At 43.7% G+C, this 21272-nt stretch overlaps 1 protein-coding gene across 2 annotated transcripts in view; it reads left to right on the top strand.

Moving 5' to 3' along the window:
* Positions 1 to 20255, top strand: part of IL17RA (interleukin 17 receptor A) — a 43686-nt gene extending 23431 nt beyond the window's left edge. Inside the window, exons 3-13 of one of the 2 annotated variants that reach the window (XM_039546080.1) lie at positions 871 to 1014; positions 2984 to 3108; positions 4473 to 4599; positions 6690 to 6737; positions 6847 to 7007; positions 11097 to 11183; positions 11613 to 11691; positions 11789 to 11803; positions 13692 to 13793; positions 14029 to 14058; positions 14717 to 20255. In XM_039546080.1, the coding sequence (XP_039402014.1) occupies positions 871 to 1014; positions 2984 to 3108; positions 4473 to 4599; positions 6690 to 6737; positions 6847 to 7007; positions 11097 to 11183; positions 11613 to 11691; positions 11789 to 11803; positions 13692 to 13793; positions 14029 to 14058; positions 14717 to 16227 (2429 nt within the window). In that variant the 3' untranslated portion in view covers positions 16228 to 20255. The remainder of the gene's footprint in view (positions 1 to 870; positions 1015 to 2983; positions 3109 to 4472; positions 4600 to 6689; positions 6738 to 6846; positions 7008 to 11096; positions 11184 to 11612; positions 11692 to 11788; positions 11804 to 13691; positions 13794 to 14028; positions 14059 to 14716) is intronic. The other variant, XM_039546087.1, reaches the window with a different exon arrangement.
* Positions 20256 to 21272: the final 1017 nt, after the last annotated feature.

Raw genomic sequence — 21272 nt, 5'->3', positions numbered from 1 at the left:
ACTTGTAATCTCATCTTAAAATGAAATCAGGTTTGACATGACTTTTTTTTCCCATAAAGCCATGTTGGTTATATTCCCATCCAGAGGGCTCATTAAGTTAGCAAAACGTAAGAGCCAATGGCTGAAAGCTGAAGCTGTCATACTCAGACTAGAAATAAGGCAGATTTTTTTAACGATTAGAGTGAGTAACCATTGGAACAAATTGCCATAGGGATATGGTGGATTCTTCATCATGAAGTTTTTAAATCAAGATTAGACTTCTTTTTAAAACATATGAACTAGTTCAACAAGAAGTTATGGACTTGATGTAGGAATTAATGAGCAAAATTCTATGGCCTATTTTGACCAGGAGATCAGACTAGGTGATCATAATGTTCCCTTTTTTGCCTTAAAAATGTACAAAGAAAAATATTTTCCCGGAAGATGAATCCAGATTTATAGTATTCATAGTTCATATAACATGGCTGGATCTACCTGCTCTCAGAACACGGCTTTCCACTACAAAAACTATGAAAGAAAATGTCAATGACCTTGCCAGCAGGGTTTACTGGTTTTCAACCTGTGGTCCGTGGACCTGCAGACTGTCTAAGGAGTCTGCGAAAGGTTGTTACCACCATAGAACAGTAGTTTTCAACCTGTGGTCCACAGGCACCTGGGGATCCAGAGACCTCTTTGGGTCCACAGACTAAGGTTTCCAAAGGGGTCCATGTCTCCACTTGAATTTTTTTGGGGGTCCACAAATGAAAAAAAGATTGAAGACCACTGCACTAGAGGAGGGCATAGTTGCATGCACTTGTGCAGGTCTTATGTCATCCAGCAGTGAGCCATGGTGGAAATAAGCTTAAGAAACATCTTTGATTTGACTGTCAGGTACCTGCATGGACCAGAGCTGGTTACAGGTTCTCCCATGGACTCCCTCCGCGCCAAGCGTTCTTGATGTCCACCCTGACATTTTCCATGATGAGGGAAAACTGCTCCCTGTGCTGCGGATAGAGTGGAAGGTAGCTACTGATGGTAAGTGATCGCTTAACATAGACATGGAAGGGGAGGTGCTTAGAGAGATTATAGAATCTCTGAAAGAGAGTGATGGGACTGTAGTGTTTGCGGTCATTCACTGGTTCAGCTGTGGAAGTTGAGCTTTGAGATGAGTTTTGGACAGCTTGTCTACTGGGTCAAAGGACATGAAATGAGTAAAAGTTAGTGCAATTCTCCTTCCCTCATTACTTAGTCTTCAACAGAGATCAAACGCTGCTGTTAGAATGGAAGGGCAGCACTTAATGTAGAAAAATAAAGCACAATAGTGGTGCTTAACTTTACCAAGATGAGGGTGGGCTCCCAGTACAGTCAGATAAAGACCTGCAGTCCAAAGCCCTAAACTGGGATCGCTATAGTCTGATTTTTTTAAACAGGTTTATATTTCATAGATACTTTGAAAATCTCAACTACAGTACTAAGTGAGGTTTATTCTAAACTGATCCTGAATATGCAGATGGAGCTTACAAACTAGGTTTACAAATGTGCACAGAATGATGGCAAAAGGAACTAGCTAGAAAACATTCCATTTACTAGAAGCTAAGAATTGTTTAAGGGTTGAAGGACTCATAATAGTAAAAAGACGTGTCTACAAAACCAGAAGTTGGGGAAGGCCTAATGGAAAGGAAAAGTGAGGGAAGAGTAGACTTATATTTGCTCTGCCTGGACCAACTCCTAGCCTGTACTATTCATAGCTTTATATTCCTTCTTGTACTATGAATAGTACAGGTTAGGAGTCGGTCCAGGCAGAGTAAATGTCACTTTTGTGCAGTGCAGCTGTCTTGAATCCAGTGCAAGTTTCTTCCATTTGGGATAATCAAATCCAGTTCTTGTAATCCAGACTTCCTACATGCATGTGTGTCTTGGTTCTCACCAGAGGCTCTGTGAAATTCATGCCAGTGACAATAAAGGTTGGTGTTTGGGAACATGGCAGGTTTTGCCCTCCAGCTTTCTCCCTTCACTCTTCAAACATAGTTGATTTTCACAGACTTGGGAAATCTCCTTTGCACACATTAGTCTAAACTGACCATTGCTGGAGTCAGGATGAACAATACTAGGTGTCTGCTGAGTCAAGTGATGCACTCCAGAGTTGTCTGAGCACTGGTCTAACCACATTTTTGTACCACTATAACTACATCAGTTTATCAGAGGGTAGCCGTGTTAGTCTGTATCCACAAAAACAAAACAAACATTTTTTTTACATCAGTTTAAAAACAGATATAGTTAGAGGGTTGTACCATTTCAGTTTGGATGCAGGTATAAATGTGCTTATATTAGTATAATTTATTTCTGTACATTTCTGTACCTTTTATAACTGTGTCCCCATTAGAGGGTGGTACTGTTTGTATTCACCCATGAAAGCTCATACTCCAATACGTCTGTTAGTCTATAAGGTGCCACAGGACTCTTTGCTGTTTCTAAAATAATAGTTATAATGGTACAAAAACTGCGTAGACCCGCCCTGAGATGCAAGGCTGGAGGATGGGGGGGACTGGTTATAGCACTGAGATTCTCTGAGGTGAAGTTGGAGGGTTGGATTTATCTATTAGACGTACTTTCTGCTGCCTGCAGAAAGCTGCATGATGAATAAAATGGGACTTCTCAGACTCTGATATCATGACCCCCACATTCACCTACTTTTACAGCCAGTCTCCTTAAGATCCCTCTCCAGAATCTTTCATGCCATTTCCCATGGCACTTCATTTAAGTGCCCCACAAACTGGTGCAGCAGTTTATGGGCTGCTCTTGTCATGTGAAGGTAGCTGACGGCAAGGGACTTAGTAAATCAGATGGGATAAAGTGAATGGGAGTGGACCTGTGACATATGCCAGACATGCTGGCAATCTCTGGGGGTGGGGTGAGGTAAAATCTTTAGATTTGAAATTGCTAGAACGAAACTTTAACCTCTCCCCTTCACTCCTCCCTTTCCCCTCCCTCCCCCTAACCCCAGCAAGCATTCAGTATCTCCGGGGAGTGGAACTGGCTGTGCTACAAGTGAACAATAATCAACAAATCTGTGCCCAGTTTGACTTTCAGAACAATCTGCCACTTCAGGTCCGTCCGGATGGAGGCCGGGTGAGTAAAGAGGGCTCTGACAAATGATTTTCTAACCCACAGCTTTGTTTCCTGTTCACTCAGTCAAATAGCAAAGCTTCTCCGTGAATAGCACAGAATGCTTAAACAGGAAGGATGGCCTTGTGATTAAGGCAGTGAACTTGAGACTCAGGAAGTCTGGATTCAATTTCCACCTCTGCCATTGACTTCCTCTGTGACCTTGGGCAAATCAGGTATTCTGTGCCTCAGTTCCCTGTCTGTAAAATGGGGACAATTTCAGTGCTCCCTTTTCCCACCACTTCTGTCCTTTGGATTGTACCTTCCCTCCTGGGCAACTGGGACTATGTATTACTAAGGGCTGGGGCCGCGGCTCCCAGCGCTGGTCTACTGTCTACACTGGCAATTTACAGCACTGAAACTTGCTGCACTCAAGGGGGTGTTTTTTCACACCCCTGAGCGAGAAAGTTGCAGCGCTGTAAATTGCCAGTGTAGGACGAGCCCTATGTGTGTGTACATTGTCTAGCAGAGTGGAGCTTCTAGATGCTACTGCAATACAAATAAACTTGGCAATCATTGCTTCATCTATGGTAGTCATGGCATTTATAGTATAATTTTAATTCACTCTTTCCGTATGCCCCAAAGCCCCAAATCCCTTTTTTTACCCACACCATGGAAGAAAGCACTGGGATAAGAGGGGTCAAAGTCTTTCCCCACCCCTTTTCATTCATTAAGGTCCTTATTCAGAGAGAGACTGAGGACAATAGTATATGCAGGTGCACAGTACCTCTTAGGATCAAGCCTAAGCGTGCTGTGGAGAAAAACTCTGGCCTACAGGAGCATAGTGACCTTCTCCAGAATTTTGACATCTTCACTGACGTAAAGAGCATTGTGGGTAATGATATAGAAGTGAGAAACACCAAGGCAGAGCAATTGGCTATCCATATGACTACATACACTTACAGAGCACTGCAGAATTTATTCTGGCTTGCACAATTTCACTCATACAAATTGTACTGAAGGGTATAAATACTTTTTTTTTCCATTAACTTCCCCATGATTACTAACCTCTCTTCAACCTGGAACATAACTGAAATCTGTCCAGACAATTAAGTGATTTCTGGGTTGTGATTCTCCCATTTGAGCCCAGAGTTTCCATATAGTGATTTAGACCTCCCCAAAAGTAGCCTTACCCTTCCCATTCTGAACAGGCACATGGAGATGGGGCCAGGGGAATTCTGGACAGGTTTAATTAGCTTGGAGTCCATGTCTCACCCTAGCTGCCAAAAGAGATGAAGAATGGGGGGACAGAACAGGATCAGCTATTAATTTCAGTGCCTTGACAGATCATTGTCTGACAAAGACCCTATCCTCATCCTCTGTTTCAGTGGAACTTCACCTTCAACCGCTTTGAGGTGGAGCCTGGCCAGATGTACCAAGTGACTGTCCATCATCTGCCCAAACTGGGCACCAGTGGAGACCGCAACTGCAAATCCACATCTTACACGGTGCCTGGTAAGGGGTCCTCTGATGCCTTTTATTAAGCCTTCAGCTGGAAACATCAGTTTGCCAGTTCTGAGAATAGGCTTGTTTCCAAGCCAGACCAGATCAAACAAACTGGAATACGACTCATGAACAAGCATAGTTAGGGAGCTGGATTGCTGGCAGAATTGTCAGACCTGCTCTCTTCTCCTACTTCAAAAAGTAAATGTTCAGTCCACGCTTTAACGGTGCTACTGTGGTTCCTCCACAAAGTACGTACACAAGGTCCTGTGCTGCAGCACACCATACCCTTCACATCTAGGCTTTCAGAAGCCTATGTAGTTAGTGTCCCATATCCCAAAAATATACGGCTCTGCTTGGGGAGTAGAGTGCAGAGAATAAACTTTCCCTCTGCAGGAGCCACTGTTACCAGAGTGAGACATGTGCACAAGTCATTATGTGTTCCATGAAAAGCTGGGCTGAAACTCTGTGGCCCAGTTCCTGGATTCTGCAGGGTTCCAATATGGTAAACTGGAAATTCTGCAGCAGTTCAGATAAGTTTTTAAAAAAAAATTGAGATTCAGAATTAAATATGAAAAATAATAACCAATACAATAGCCAGTCTGGGTGACTGTGTGGATTCTGGAGTAAATGCATTTTTGGGTGTTTCTGCTAAAATGCTCAGCAGTGAAATAAGTGGAAGTGACTCCTGTTGAGGTGAATGAGGTAGTTCACACCTGTGAGCTAATCTTTCAGGCTCTCTACAAACTCAGAAACAGCACTGCATGCGTTTCATTTTGTCAGTTATTTTCACAACCAGGAGGGCTAAAAACATAAGCCAAAATTTTCAAACCAGAGTGCCTAAAATTAGGCTTCTAGAGTCATATTTTTAGGGAAAGATTTTCAAAGGCAAAATTGGAGATGGGCAGTCAACTCCTGGTGACTCAGTAGGATGAGGTACCTAACAGCCCTTTGTGCCTTTGAAAATTCCCCCCTAAAAAGATTTATCACAGGAACTCCACTGACTACACTGGCCACTTTTTATTTAGGCTCCTAAAATTTGATTTAGGACCCTAACTTAAGCACCTAGGCTTGAAAATTTGCCCATAATTTATTTTAATAGGAGTTTAAATTCTGAACACAGTTCTGCTGCAAAGAACATAAGACCATAAGAATGGCTGTACTGGCTTAGACCAAAGGTCCATCTAGCCTAGTATCCTGTCTACTGACAGTGGCCAATGCCAGGTGCCCCAGTGGGAGTGAACTTAACAGGTAATGATCAAGTGATCTCTCTCCTGCCATCCATCTCCACCCTCTGACAAACAGAGTCTAGGGACACCATTCCTTACCCATCCTGGCTAATAGCCATTAATGGACTTAACTTCCATGAATTTATCCAGTTCTTTTAAATGCTGTTATAGTCCTAGCCTTCACAACCTCCTCAGGTAAGGAGGATGAATTTTGCAGCGAATCTGCGGTGTGAAATCACAAAACTCACAGGACCCTGAGTGTGCAGTTGGGAAAGCAGGGTAGGCTCTAGGTCAGGGGTAGGCAACCTATGGCACGGCACACGAGCTGATTTTCAGTAGCACTCTCACTGCCCAGGTCCTGGCCACCGGTCTGGGGGGGCTCTGCACTTTAATTTAATTTTAAATGACGCTTCTTAAACATTTTAAAAACCTTATTTATTTTACATACAACTATAGTTTAGTTATATATTATAGACTTATAGAAAGAGACCTTCTAAAAATGTTAAAATGTATTACTGGCACGCGAAACCTTAAATTAGAGTGAATAAATGAAGACTCGGCACACCACTTCTGAAAGGTTGCCAACCCCTGGAATAGTCCTTTCCCACTAGAAAGTTTTGTCCTGGAATGATCCATAAAAACATGACCTGAGTAGAGAAGATGGTCCACACTTGGACAGCAGTGATGTACTGCTTTTAATTATTATGGTTAATGACTAATTACTCTGGTTATGGCTGCCCTGAAACAAAGGGCTCCATCCTTCTAAAGTAGACTAAAAATTATCTGACTTCTAATGAGAATGTGTGTTCAACACTCTGAATTTAAGTGTAACATTTCTGTGCAAAGACCTAACAGACTGTCTTTTTGCTGCAGATTGCAGGGACCCTGTGATGAAAACAACCATGCCATGTATGCAGACAGGTAAAGTGGGTCTGTCTCAGTCTGTTAGAACTTTGGGAGCTGAGAGGTGGCCCATTTTGAATGCTTCTGAAATTTTTTGTAATTCTGGGATATTTTACACTACTTGCAGGCAGCCTGTGGGAGCCCAGTATTGATGGCAAAAGTCTAGATGACAGTTCTCTGTTGGTGAGTTTTAACCCAGGGATGGAGTCAGCCCGATACCGGATCCATGTGACCAGTTTCCCAGATGAGGAAAAGCAATGTAGAGAGACCACACGTGATATTTATGAGGTAATCATCTTCCCTCTCACATTTCTGCTGACACAAACCAAAACTGAAAAAAATGGTTACTTACCTTTCTGTAACTGCTGTTCTTCGAGATGTGTTGCTCATATCTATTCCAGTTAGGTGTGTGCACGTGCTGCATGCACGGATGTCGGAAACTTTTTCCCTAGCAGCTACCCGTCGGGCTGGCTGGGGAGCCCCCTGGAGTGGCACCGATATGGCGTTCTATACAAGACCTTACCGGCCCGACCCCCCTTCAGTTCCTTCTTGCCAGCTACTCTGACAGAGGGGAAGGCGGGTAGCAATGGAATAGATATAAACAACACATCTTGAAGAACAACAGTTACAGAAAGGTAAGGAACCGTTTTTCTTCTTTGAATGATTGCTCATATCAATTCCAGTTAAGTGACTCCCAAGCCTTACCTCAGAGGTGGGGTTGGAGTCAAGGAACTGCAGATTGGAGGATCGTTCTTCCAAAGGCCACATCATCCTGAGTGTGCTGAACGATGGCATAGTGGGACGTAAAGGTGTGAACCGAAGCCCATGTGGCAGCCCTGCAGATTTCCTGGAGAGGAATGTGTGCCAGGAAGGCAGCTGATGACGCCTGAGCTCTCGTAGAGTGAGCTGTAACAGCAGGCGGAGGGACATTTGCCAGGTTATAGCAAGCACAAATGTACCCGGTGATCCACGAAGACATTCGTTGAGAGGAAACCGGGGCACCTTTCATCCGCTCCACAATGGCAACAAACAACTGGGTTGTTTTATGAAAGGGCTTTGTTTGGTCTATATAGAAGGCGAGTGCCCTTCTAACGTCAAGAGAATGGAGACGTTGTTCACGAAGGTCAGCATGCAGTTTTGGGTAGAAAACTGGTAGGAAGATATCCTGGCTCACATGGAAGCGGGACACCACTTTTGGTAGGAAGGCCCAGTGAGGTCTTAGTTGAACTTTATCTTTATGAAAGACGGTATAGGGCGGCTCACACGTGAGAGCCCGTAGTTCGGACACCCGACATGCGGAAGTGATGGCCACTAGGAAGGCAACCTTCCAGGAGAGGTAGAGAAGTGAGCAGGAGGCCCGCAGCTCAAAGAGAGGGCCCATAAGGCAAGAAAGGACCTTGCCCCAGAGCCCCGCAGGGCAGTCATTGATGGGACTGCCCTCAACTACTAAACGACTCTAAATACTGTAGGAAACACTTAATCCTAACTAATAATAATTAATGACAATCAAGATAAGAGATAGGGATAAGTGGAGCACTTGATGAGACAAGAGACCACTGTTCCAACAACTGTCACAGGCAGTAAGAAGGAACTGAAGGGGGGTCAGGCCGCCAGGGTCTTATACAGAACGCCATATTGGTGCCACTCCAGGGGGCTCCCCTAACCGGCCTGATGGGTAGCTGCTAGGGAAAAAGTTTCCAACATCCGTGCACGTGGCGTGCGCGCACACATAACTCGAATTGATCTGAGCAATCACTCGAAGAAGAACCCCTTTTCCACATTCGCTCAACAATTGGCATGAGCCCCAATCCAGGGAGAGCTCATGAATACATCTGAGTAGTTATTTCCTAAGAACTGTTTTTGTGAATTTATTTTGAATTTGCTTGGGGAATTTTACTCCTAGGGGGCTGGGGAGTGAAGGATCAAGTTTCAGAGACGAGCTACAAGAAAAATTAAAGGATTAGAAAATATGCCTTATTGAGGGACTCAAGTAGCTCAACCTGTTCACTTTAGCAAAAGAGATTGAGGGGTAATTTGATCAGTCTAGAAGTACCTACATGGGGGGAAAAAAATTAACAGGGCTCTTCAGTCTAGCAGACAAAGATCCAACGGTTGGAAGTTGAGGCTAAACAAATGCAAACTAGAAAGAGGTTGCACACTTTTAACAATGAGGGTAATTAACCACTGGAACAATTCACCAAGGCTTGTGGTGGATTTTCCATCACTGGCACTTATTTAAATCAAAGTTGTATGTTTTTCTAGCAGATATGCTTTAGTTCAAATCGGAATTAATTCAGAGAAGTTCTGTTGCCTGTGTTACACAGAAGGGCAGACTAAATGATCAGTAGTCCCTTTCTGGCCTTATCTCTGAAGTTTGACTCTCAAAAGAAGAATCCCAAATACCAGTGTTGGGGTCTGCCCATTCTGGGGAACTTGTGGGGAAAAAACTCCTGAAAACTGATGCTATTTCCCATCCCTATGGCAAGGTTGTAGGTGTAGTCTGTCCCATTCCTTCCATTTCCAGCATCCCATTTACTCTCTCTGTATTGATGCATATTAGGATCACTAATGTGGCATGTACAGCTAAAGATATCGGGCAGAGGTATAAGGCCCAACTTAAAAACAGGCCCTGCCAGTTGTCATAAGTAGAGCTCCGTGTCTGTCACAGAGGTCACGGATTCCATGATGTCCTGTGACCTCCGTGACTTCTGCAGCAGCCGGTGTAGCTGACCTAGGGCCGCCCAACCAGCTGGCCCCAGAGCCAGCTGCTCAGGCAGCCCTGGGGACAGCCACACTGGCCGCTGCTAGAATGGCTGTGCAGCCAGATGCTTGGGCGGTCTCACAGCCAGCGGCACCAGCCGCTACTCTGGCGGCCCCGCGGCTCCCTCCCCCCGGCAGTGGCCAGAGCAGCAGTGGGCCCCCTGGGGCTCTGTACCCCTTGGCGAGGGCCTGAACCATGGCATGCCACCAGCTTTCCCCCACAGTGCCCCCCGCTCCAAGATTCAATCATGAGTATTTTTAGTAAAAGTCATGGACAGGTCACGGGCAAAAAAAACAAAAAATCATGGCACCATGACCTGTCCATGACTTTTACTAAAAATACTTATGATTGAATCTTAGCCTTAATCACAAGGAGTATTATCCCCGAGGATATCAGTTGTATTCCATAGTCCCTAGATGTCAATCACTTGCCAGTTTTAATCACCCAAGTAGCAGTGCAAAGACTGCTGTATTTAGTTTGAAGCTAAACAAAAGTTTGCACATTAAGCATTTTAATCTTTGCTTATTAAAGAACCTTAGTAAAAACATTAAGGTTGTTTAGTACCACCTTAACTTTGGGAGTCTCTGACTTAGGTGCTTAACCACACAAACTTAATACCAGAGCTGGGCAAAACTTTTTGACAAAAAATGAAAACTTGGAGACACCAAAACATTTTGAAAATTTGTCAATTTTGAATTGTTTCAGATTTAAAAAAAAAACAGAAGTCCAAAAAAATCAAAATATTTTGTTTTGACACTTTCTAAACAAAATGCTTTGAGTTTTTTTGTTCAAAATGAGTTTTTGAAATGTCCTTTAATTTTATTTTAGAATAAACATTAAAAATCCTCAAATCAAAATAAAATGTTTTGCTTGACTTGAAACCATTTTTTCATTTTTATTTTTTTTCAGAATTGCCAGCGAACCAAAAAGTCTGTTTGCCCATCTCTACTTAATACATGTATTCAATTAAGGGAGTATTATAACTAAGGCTAAGATTTTGTCTCGGATATTTTTAGTAAAAATCAGGGACAGGTTATGGGCAATAAAGAAAAATTCATGGAAGCCCGTGACCTGTTCCTGACTTTTGCTAAAAAATATCCATGACAAAATGGGAAGGGGCTGGGCAGATGCCGGGTGGGTGAGAGTTCCAGGGCCGCCCCCAACTGTGGCCGGAGAGCTGCAGGGTTCCCCCACTTCCACTCCCACGCCAGCCGGGGAGCTGCAGGGGTCCCCCCCTGCCCACAGCAGCTGGGAGCTTGGGGACACCGCTTCCTCAGGTGGCAGGGGTACCTCACAGCTCTCTGCCACTGCGGGACTCTGCAACTCCTAGCTGACAGGGCTGAATTCACAGATTCTGTGACCTCCGTGACTAAATCGGAGCCTTAATTATAATATGTATGTCCCACTGCTTGTTGCTATGGGACCCTCACTATATTATTCTTCTGTAGGGCTGCTCTCAGCTCCTATTAAAGTCTATTATAAACTCTCCCTGTGCCTAGCACTGTAACATTTTGTAACCCACATACTCCCACTGCTCTCATTCTCATTTTCCCTCCCTTCTTCAGATCTTTATGCCATTTTCTTCTGCCTTCCCTTGTAATCCTTTTGTCTGTTAGCCTCTGCAGAGCAGACAGCAGCACCGTGTGAATGTCACTGTCAAAATCGAGAAAAACTTAAAAGCCTGTTGCAGATACAAAGTACAGGTAGGATCTAAATTCTTTTCAAGGGAGGAGAGGGGGAGTGGTGAACAGTCTCTGACTATTAGGTTGTTTGTACAACACGGAGCTCTGTCCATGATTAATCCCCAGTTGCCCAGGAAAAATTAGGTACACTTCTGAAAGGACATCATACACATAGATGAATTCTCTCTAGACAGTGGTTCATCCTTACACATTTTCCCCACACTAATCACTCCTGAGAGAGACTGGGACTGACATAGCTGTTAGACACCCCAATGGCCAGTTCTCGTCTGTGTATATGGAGTAGTCCCAGAATCTGTAATCCTTTAACACCTTGGAGAGTAAATGGGATTATAATCTTTGTCTCAAAATTTGCAATGGGAGACAGGGTAAAAAAGCAAGTTAGTTACTTCCAGTACTGTTTTCTTATTTCATGATTTGTTTCAACTCCAGATTCAACCATTCTTTACCATTTGTGGCACCGACTGTCTGAGACATTCTGCTGTCATCCCATGTCCCTCAGTTGCTCCAAGTGAGGACTCCTTTCCTCTATATTTGATTTGCATTATTTTACAGGTGATAGCTGAGCCTTGATCTAACTTTCTGTTCTGTGTTTGATTCCTTTGCAGCTACACAACCTGCAGGTAAGACAATAACTCATTCCTATTCCTATTAAAATTTTCTTTGTGGTTATTTTCCTCTATATGTAGTATAGATAATAAACTAACTTTGCTTGCATGTGAGACAATACATGCAAGGTGTGGGATTATTCTAAGGAGTCACCCTGCTATACACAGGCTTTAGGTGTGTTCACTCCAGAATGCAGAAATCTAACAGAGCGGCCTTATTTTGTATTAAAAGAGAGAGCTTGTATACAATATATACAATGTGCATCTTTTCTTAAAGGAACTATTTGTTTAGAAGTATGTCTCTTAAAAGAAAAGCAATGTGTGATCGGAGGGAGCATGACTTACTTTCTGTTTTGCTCAGCAGTTTGAATTTACACAGTTAAAAGGTCCATGTGACATACAAGGGTACAATGCAGACTAATTAGCAGCTGTGTCATCCCTGACCAGCAACATTGGGTGCCTTACAATGCCTTGATGAAGTAGGTCACAGTCTTCCATCACATAAGCCACACTGAGTGTCTGTGTGTAACGGCAGCCTACCAGCCACACTTGGGTTACACTCTGCCTCTCACTAGCCTTGATTATTCTGCATAGTGACCCCAACACTCATGCCAGTCTTAAATTCCGCCCCCAGAAATGTATGTCCTGTACAGCCCAGCCCTCTCCTGGACAGTATAAGTTGTATTTAAAGTCCCTTATCTCTTTAAAAGGAATAATATACACACAACTTGCCACCCCAAATGGAGTTTCCCAGACAATTCAATTAAAACACTGCATTAGAAAACAATAAAACAAGTTTATTAACTACAGAGATTTTAAGTGAACATAAGTAATTAGGCATAAAAGTCAAAATGGTTACAAGAAAAATAAAGACAAAATGCTACTGATGCCTAACTTAACAAACTATGTTAGATTCAAAGCAAAGTTTTTTCACCACATGCCTTCAGCAGTCTTACTGCTGACCAAACTTCTTGGGTCACGACCTCTTCTTCCAGAATCTAGCAAATGCTTCCTTTGTTGTTTCAGGTGCTGGGAATGGGTAGGGACATGTTTGTACTTCCTTTTTATAGTTTCAGTCCCCCACTTGAAAAACATTTCCAGCTAGATACCAGGAGACAAAAGGGCCATGTCATGTATGGGGAAGGATGTTCCCTGCTGCTTTTTCCTCACCTGTTGGAGATTCTTTTGTTTCTCTTCCTGCTTGATGTCTGTTTGCTGCTTAAATGCATATTAAGCAAAGCAACCAGGCCTGTCTTAAACAAAGGAATATTTCCCAACTTCTGCTTGGAGCATGTGGTGTTAACACCACACAGTGGAATCTTATAAAATCACATAGACTGTTGCCACACACATTTTATCAGGACAATATTGATCAGCAAACGATGAATTTTCAAATGATACCTTACTAAACATGCCTTGTACAAAAATTATTACAGTCATGTGTAGGGTGTGGACACAGGTACATTCTGTCACAGCTTGTCACATATTTTATATATATGTGTATACAGTTTGGGTTGTTTTTTCTACTGTTTTAAACCCTCTTATCAGGCTGTGATAGCTCAAGCAGCTAAATGGAATCTTTCCCAAATTTCCAAAAGAATTTGCCTCTGGGCTGAATAAATATGAGACATTCATCCCAAAGGAGTTTAAAAAAAAAAGAGAGAGAGAGAGTTAAGCATCTGAAAATAGGAGTTTAAGCGTTCTCAGCCATAACTGCTGTGTTGCTACTTTGGTTCTATAAGGAGGAATTGGTGGGTTTCCTTCTTCCTGCTACTTCCCAGTATTTTTGGGGACAGGGTGCTGCTGTTCACCTGGCTTCTGGTGTTCAGTACAGCATTTTGTTGCTGGATGAGACTCCTTAGCCATTAAAGTTGTGTCTTATTCTGCTCTTCTTGTGCCATAGATGATCCGATTATGTGGCTATACTGGTGTATCACTGGCATCTGTATTTTACTGGTGGGATCGGTCATAGCTGGTGCTATTTACATGACCCGAAGACAAGTAGGTAAGGACGATGTCAGCTGGGGAGTGAGACTCAGAGGCATGTTTGTGCAGCTCCCTCATTTCTCTTCATTTACTTCTCTGAATCCTTGTGGGATGCTCTGCCATCAGGGAACTGCCAGTACAAATTTTTCTTTCAGCCCACTCTAAGGTGTTTGCTTTCTGGTCTTTGAAGGGCACAATCTAAAAACATAATTTAAATTTCGTTAGATTTGACCATGTATTTTTTTCTCTTTCAGGCCGCCAGCACAGGAAATATAGCAGCCATGGTAAGAGAGACTTTCTATGCTGTAGGAGAGTCCCTTCATGCTGCACATTCTAGGAACCTGCCTTAACTGCCCTTTGGAGTCCATACTAGAATTAATTTGCTATTGATGTTTCTTGATACCAAAATATTGCTCTGCAACTTTAAAGCTGTTTTCTTTAACCAAAAGGGACTTATGGGACACTAGCAGCCTTGGACAGAGAACAACCCAGGTGTGAAGCTTTTGCCTTCCCCCAAGGGGCTGCTGCTTTATCTAATGAAATCCTTTGGAAACTATGGATCTGCACATGAGATGAGAATGGACTGTGACTACATTTGTCCATCTGTGTGTCCTAGAGCTAAGCTTGATTGCTTGGGGACCTGTCAGGACAGGGAGCTCAGCTTTCGCTTGCAGGCTTGAGAAGGGCTTTTAGAGTTGCTTGGCTTTTTCACTAGAATAAAATGGTGGCTGAGAGAGCGCTCTTTCTTTTTTTTGCTTGTGGTAGAACATCAGGAGAGGGAGGAGGGGCCATGTCTCTGGCTTTGTGGAGGTTGGATCTTGCTATGTTGTATTTATCTGTGCGGTGTGTCCTTGGTCAATTAATTGCTTCTGGATTACCCAGATACTGCTTCAGCAAATGTTATTGGAATGAACAATTGTACTTTTTTTTACCTTTTTTCAGAGCTGTTACCTCCACAGCTGACTCCACCATCCCTGAAGCCCCGGAAGGTTTGGATTGTGTACTCTGCTGACCACCCACTCTATGTGGATGTGGTGCTGAAGTTTGCCCAGTTCTTGATCACAGTCTGTGGTACTGAGGTAGTCCTGGATCTGCTGGAAAAGCGTCAGATTTCAGAGATCGGGGCCTTACCCTGGCTTACTCGACAGAAAAAGGAAATGGAGGAGCTATCTTCAAAGATCATCATTTTGTGTTCTCGGGGCACCCGGGCCAAATGGCAGGCCATGCTTGGGAAGGAGGGAACAGCTGTCTCTCTCAAGCAAGATCAGTGGCAGCCTACTGGAGACATGTTCACTCCGGCCTTGAATTTGATCCTGCCAGACTTCAAGAAGCCAGCTTGTTTTGGCATGTATATAGTCTGCTATTTTGAAGGCATAAGTGAGGATAAGGATATTCCTGACCCATTCAATGTCACATCCAAGTACCAGCTGATGGACAGGTTTGAGGACATTTACTTTCTGATCCAGGATATGGAGAAGTTTGAACCAGGGCGGATCCATCAAATCCAGGAGATCACTGCTGAAAACTACGCTGAAAACTCCAATGGCTGGAAGTTGAAGGAGGCAGTACAGACATTCCAGGAATGGCAGGCAAAGCACCCTGATTGGTTTGAGAGAGAGAACATGTGCTCAGAAGATGAGGAGTCTCTGGACAAGGAAATACCAGAAGAATTCATGTCGGGTAATGAAGAGGTAATTAAAAAACAGCAGCTGCATTTTCAAGAGCCTGATCCCAATGGTTGTTGTGCAATTAGCCTCCATGTGAATGAAGATGAGGGTGGAAATTTTAAACTGCAGCTTCAGCTTAATCCACAGTGGAATCCAACTTTCCAGACACTGATGATTCCCGTGGATGAGGCACCTCCAGTTCAGATGGTGGAGCCAATTTCTATTACAGGAGGTAAAAATGCAGCTAGTCATCAGGTGATGACCAACACAGACTGGATGGAAGGAATCCCTCTGCTGGAGACTAGTGTCCCAATGAGGAACAGCATCATCCCTCATGATGATTTTGATGTCCCATCATCAGACAACCAGAGATCTGCAGATCACCTCCCAAATGAAATGAGGCAGGAGCTGGAGGGGTTAATGTACTCTCTTTACCAGCAAAGTGTCATTCCTTCTGAGTCATCTCTCCGTCAAGAAGATGCTGAAGAGCAGCAGCAGCAGGTGGCTTTCAATAACCCTTGCAAAGATCAGAGACAGTCAGTGCAATCAGACCAGGGCTACATCTCCAGATGTTCCCCTTTGCCTCCTGATGATCTGGTGGAGGAAGAGGAAGAGGAGGACCAAGAACAGGAAAACAAGATGCCTTCTCAGTATCTCCCTCCAGAGGTCTTGGACAGTCTAAAGAGCCTCCAACAGAAGCTGCTTTTCCAGGAAATTCAGCAGAAATCTGTCTGGGAGCACATGGGTGGGATGATGGACACAGGTCATTGTGCAGCAGACTCTTAGATTCTCTGTCCAGGACCATCCCATTTGAAAAACAGGGCTCGAGGATGGTAGTGTGTATAATTTCAGCACTCTTCTTCAAGCAGTCACCTCATCCTTGTAAAACAAGGGTCCTATGTTCTAATCGGTAGGAAATCTCTAACTGATGCATATCACCCAGAGGCAGACTTGCCAAGTGAATACAGTATGGTCCACCTACCTATACCTCTTAGAGCACAACTGTTACCTCCCAATCTATCTCTGAGTGGAGGAAGATGACAGCAGTGTTAGTCCCCTGCATGTGCTGTGGAGGAATTAGTACTAAATCTGTGTGTAGAATCCTCTGTGAACTAATTACAGGCAAATTATTGTGGTCCATCAGGCTGCATCTCTCAGGATGCCTGTCACACTATCATTCCAGCTTACTGTAGAGGACTAAAGTCACGGTTCTGGAGGAGAGGGTAAAGACTCTGATTCTGATATCAGAGTTTATTAGCTAAGCTTTATTGTAAATGCTGTAGTAAGTAATTCATACCTCAGATCACAACCAGTGATGACTACGGCCCTACCAAATTCACTGTCCATTATGGTCAATTTCATGGCCACAGGATTTGAAGATTGGTAAATTACACATTTTCAGATGTTTAAATCTGAAATTTCACAGTGTTGTAACCGTGGGAGTCCCGACTCAAAACGATTTGTGTGCGTTGGGGGGGGAGGGGTGTCGTAAACCTGTTGTAGGGGAGGTCTTGGGATTGTCACCCTCACTTCTGTGCTGCCTTCAGAGCTGGACTGTCGCTCCCCTGCCCACCCAGAGCTAGGAGCCCCCTTTGCTGGCGCGCTCCTAGGAACAAGGGGACATCAGATTTCACGGGGAAGGGCTTATTTCACAGTCCATGTCGTGTTTTTCATAGCCATTAAATTGATAGGCCCTAGTGATGACAGATCCCAGTAGACCCACTTGTGATAGTACCTGGGTGCTGGGATTTTCTAATGCATTACACATGTTGGCATTGGCGTACTTGCCTGGCCATTAAGCAGCATAGCAGGATGCTGAGCAATAATTGGGATGAACATTTTTAAGTGGGTAGTTTTGTCTCCTTGGTACTTTCCCCTCAACCCATGATGAGTGGAAGACACTTGAAAAGCAGCAATACCAAAGATGTAAGCTTGGTGGTCAGAAAATGGGATAGGAGCTTGCAGTGTAATTACAGCAGAAAAAAGAATGTGCTTTGGGGCTGCATATGGTCTTCACATAATAGATCAGGGAGGAAATGTGTTTTTTCTGTTGCACTGATAGTTCTAACCATGATATTGTATTCATTTCTGGGCATCTCAATGTCAGGAAGACTTCAAATTGGAAATATGGTGAGAAAATCAGTAAACACAAATAAGGGTCTGAAAGACTGTTTGGAAGGAAAAATTAGTAGTAAACAGGGCTGTCAATCACATTTAATGGCTGTGATTAACTGAAAACAAAATGAACATGTTAAGCCTGTAGCAGGGGAGCTGAAAAAGCCTCAGCCTGCAGCTCCACAGGCAGCAGGGGAAGGATTAAAGGAACCCCAGAATGCAGCTTCCCCAGGCATTGGGGGAGGGGTTGAAAAAGGCCCAGCCCACAGCTTCCCAGGTAGCAGGAGGGCTGGAGCCCTGTACCCTGAGGGGGCATGGGCAGCAGGTTGCATAGGCTGGGGGAGGCTCTGCCTCCCCAAACAGCCAGGTGTGGCCCCACCCCCTGCTTACCACTGCAATCCCACGTGCTGCTTCAGTCTTCCAGCCCCCAGTGCTCTGGCTGGGGCCGCCTGCCTTCCCGCGCTCTGGGGTGGGGGGTGCTGCGGCCGCCTGCGCTCCAGGATTGGTGGGGTCGGGGGCTGCACACTACCTGCCTTCCCAGCACTCCGGGGCCACCCGCTTTGCTGATGCTCCTTTGGGACTGGGGCGGAGGGGGACTATCCTGGGGCGGGACTGGGATAGTGGCCACGGTGGGAGGGGCTCAGCTCCAGTGGGGCAGGAGGGGGGGCCTCAGGCAGAAGGGGTTGAGGGCTAGCCTCCCCCAACTGGCAGTTCACATGCTGCCCATGCAAGGGAGGCTGAAGCACCGAGCGGGGCAGAAACCCAGAGCCCCCAGCCCTGATCCTATATTTGAAAATATAGAAAACCCCAAAAAATATTTATATAAATGGTATTCTAATATTGTTTAATAGTGTGATTTAAACTGCAGTTAATTTTTTAATCACTTGACAGCCTTAGTAGTAAGCATAGCTTGAACATATGTTGCCTAAGGGTGGGGAATATAACCAACAAGTGGGGGATGCTGGAGTGAAACCAATATAAGATGATCCCTGGAGATGTAACTAGTATTAACGTAAATTTGAACAAAGGAAGTTCAGGCTAAACATTGAAAAACAATTCCTAGTAGTGGAGACTGCGGAGTCGTCTCCCACAAGTAGTGCTGGAAACTTCATCAGTTGAGAGATTTCAAAACTGGTTTTAACAAACTAGGAGAACACTCTGTAGTGAACAATCCAGCATTGTCCCTTGTGGGATGGGCTAGATAGAAAAGTAAACTTATTTAAAGCTGGAGATTACCCCATGCACTGCGGCAGCTTGTTCAACTCGGCCAACCAGGGAATGGCTTTGAGGAGTAAAAGCCCCCAACCCAAAGTGCCTTTTTTCCTCTCCCATGTTAGGATCATACAAGACTGCTGCCTTTCCACCTTGCTAATTGCACGTATCGGACAAGATGTAATCTTATGTCTTGTATTTACATGAAGCATTTGTCCATTCCTGAGATGGCTAACTGATTTTCTTCAGCCTACGCTGATTACATCTGAACAACTTCTAGTATTTTGTTTTTATATAATTTATACATTGGCTTTTCAAATGAAAGTTTTGAGAAGCTATTACTCCACATTGCCACTTTTGCCTATGCAACCAATACAATGATATATTTTTATAACTGATTGTATCTAGTTTTTTCCTAATTTTCTTTTTTAATTAAAGGAATAATATACTTTCAGAAGATGCTCACACTGAAATGATTAAAGGATCTAGAATGTCCTCCTTAATTTGATCTTCACCTATGCAGGACACTTCCCCCTAGAACTCAAAACAAAGCACTGAAGTATGAAATTGAGCCAGTCATGAAATGCCAAAATGTTCAGGAACAAGGGTGCCACCTGGGACGAGGAGAGGGAGGGAAACCCCTCATTGAAAGTTGCCTTCCTCTCAAAAATACTTGCCTGCAGCAGTCAAAATTTGTCTGTGGAATTTGGTTGGCTGAATGTAGGACCATCAGCAACCAGAACTGTCCATCTGCCTGTACAGCCACAAAGCAGCAAACAGAAAAGTTCCTGCAAATAACAATGCTCAGGACCAGGAGCTATCTTCATTTTATGTTTTGTATAGGGCCAAACATGTGCATTGGGACTAAACAAATAAATAGCACTGAGCTCAACATGCTCTACGATCATTTATCCCTATGACCACTGAGGGGGAAATAAATGTTACTGCTGTCAGAGATGGGGAAAGTAAGGTGCCAGAGGTGCCTTTTTTTAATGCTTTTGCTTTGTTGTAAGCCATGAAGACTTCACAATTACCTGTACGGTTTGTGTTTGTTTTTGGTAAGTCCTTTTCAAGTAATATCTTAAACTGTGCTGAGCTCAGAGGAGAAGTGCTGCCTGAACTGTGTTCTTGACTTGCTTATATCCTTCTCAAGTAGTTGTCCTTTTAGGTTGAAATTTCTCATTGGTTCTGAGTGAGGAAGTGAATGTTGAAGAAAATCCATTGTCGCTTTTAAGTAATCAAACGGGGAGGGCAAATAGTTTTGAGTGAACATTTTAATGTAAACTATTAGCATTTAGTTTGTGAACGTGCCCTGCAATACCCAAATCAACACACTGATGATAAACTCAAAGGGAAAGACACACACTTGGTCACAAATGTCTAATTTTATTTTAAGAACAATCTCATTTATTAAAAAATACAAACTCAGATTGATGCTAGTGGGGATGCCAAGCCTCCTTGTGCCACAGGCTGTATCTTTTCTCTAACTTCATTTTCCCCTCCCTTGGGTGATCACCTCTTACTGTTTGCTAGCCTCTTAAGTGCGGTCCCTGGACAGAACAACTCCCCTAACCAGTTGAATTCTGGTGCAGGGATAATTTGCACACTAGCGTATGTCAGAGTGGATGCTTAGAGGCCTTTATCTTCATATGGCAGATTGTGGTTTAGCAAAATTACTCACTTAAGCCAATAATTAGAGTAGGGGGGGCAGATATGGGTGGAGAAAAGGGCCTGCATGGAAGGTGGGGTGGGGGCATAATTTTCAAAGTGTGAATATACTCATTCAGCAGAACAAGGTGGGGGGGGTTAAAGAGAGGGGAGTTGCAGAAAACTATGGCAGGCTTATAAACAGAAAAGAAATGTAAGAGCTTTAACATTTAGGTATTGTTTTGGAAGTGGAAATACAGCTGCCAATTTTGCCTTCAAGGTGTTTCCGTCAAGTCAGATACTAACAAAGCTGCATGTTAGCCAAACTGCTGCTAATTAGGTTGGCGGGAGGAGGAGGTCAGGACACAATGGCAGGTACTAGGAACAACTCCATATACTAATGAGAATAAAACTTCTACAGAGCAATCTATAGCAAAATATATATATATATATTCTGGACCTCTTCAGTATGCTCAACTCTACCGTGAATCAGAGAACAAATGTAACCTTAAGAGTAATGCACTGCTTATAAAATCTTGTCATGTTGATACTAGATTTAAAAAAACTTGCCATCTGAATAGTTAAATGTCCAATGTGCCATTTTCACACCAGTGTCTGTTAGGTGGGGGAAGGCACTTGCTGTTGAAACAGCAGTTCCATTGCAATTGATAGCTATGGTGAAGTAGTATCAAAGTCAGAGTTATACTAACAATTCTGCTGTGACTTCTACTGTCTGAGCTGTATGAATATGTGCCAGTGACTCAGAGGGGCCAAAATCTTCATGTTTTGTATGTGAGTTTAGCATGAGTAAGAACAGCAAGGTTTAGTTCTGGCTAAGGCAGCTTTTCTTTCAATCT

Source organism: Mauremys reevesii, linkage group 1, assembly GCF_016161935.1.
Source record: "Mauremys reevesii isolate NIE-2019 linkage group 1, ASM1616193v1, whole genome shotgun sequence".
NCBI classification, from domain to species: Eukaryota; Metazoa; Chordata; order Testudines; family Geoemydidae; genus Mauremys; species Mauremys reevesii.
This window is presented reverse-complemented; position numbering and strand designations above follow the sequence as displayed.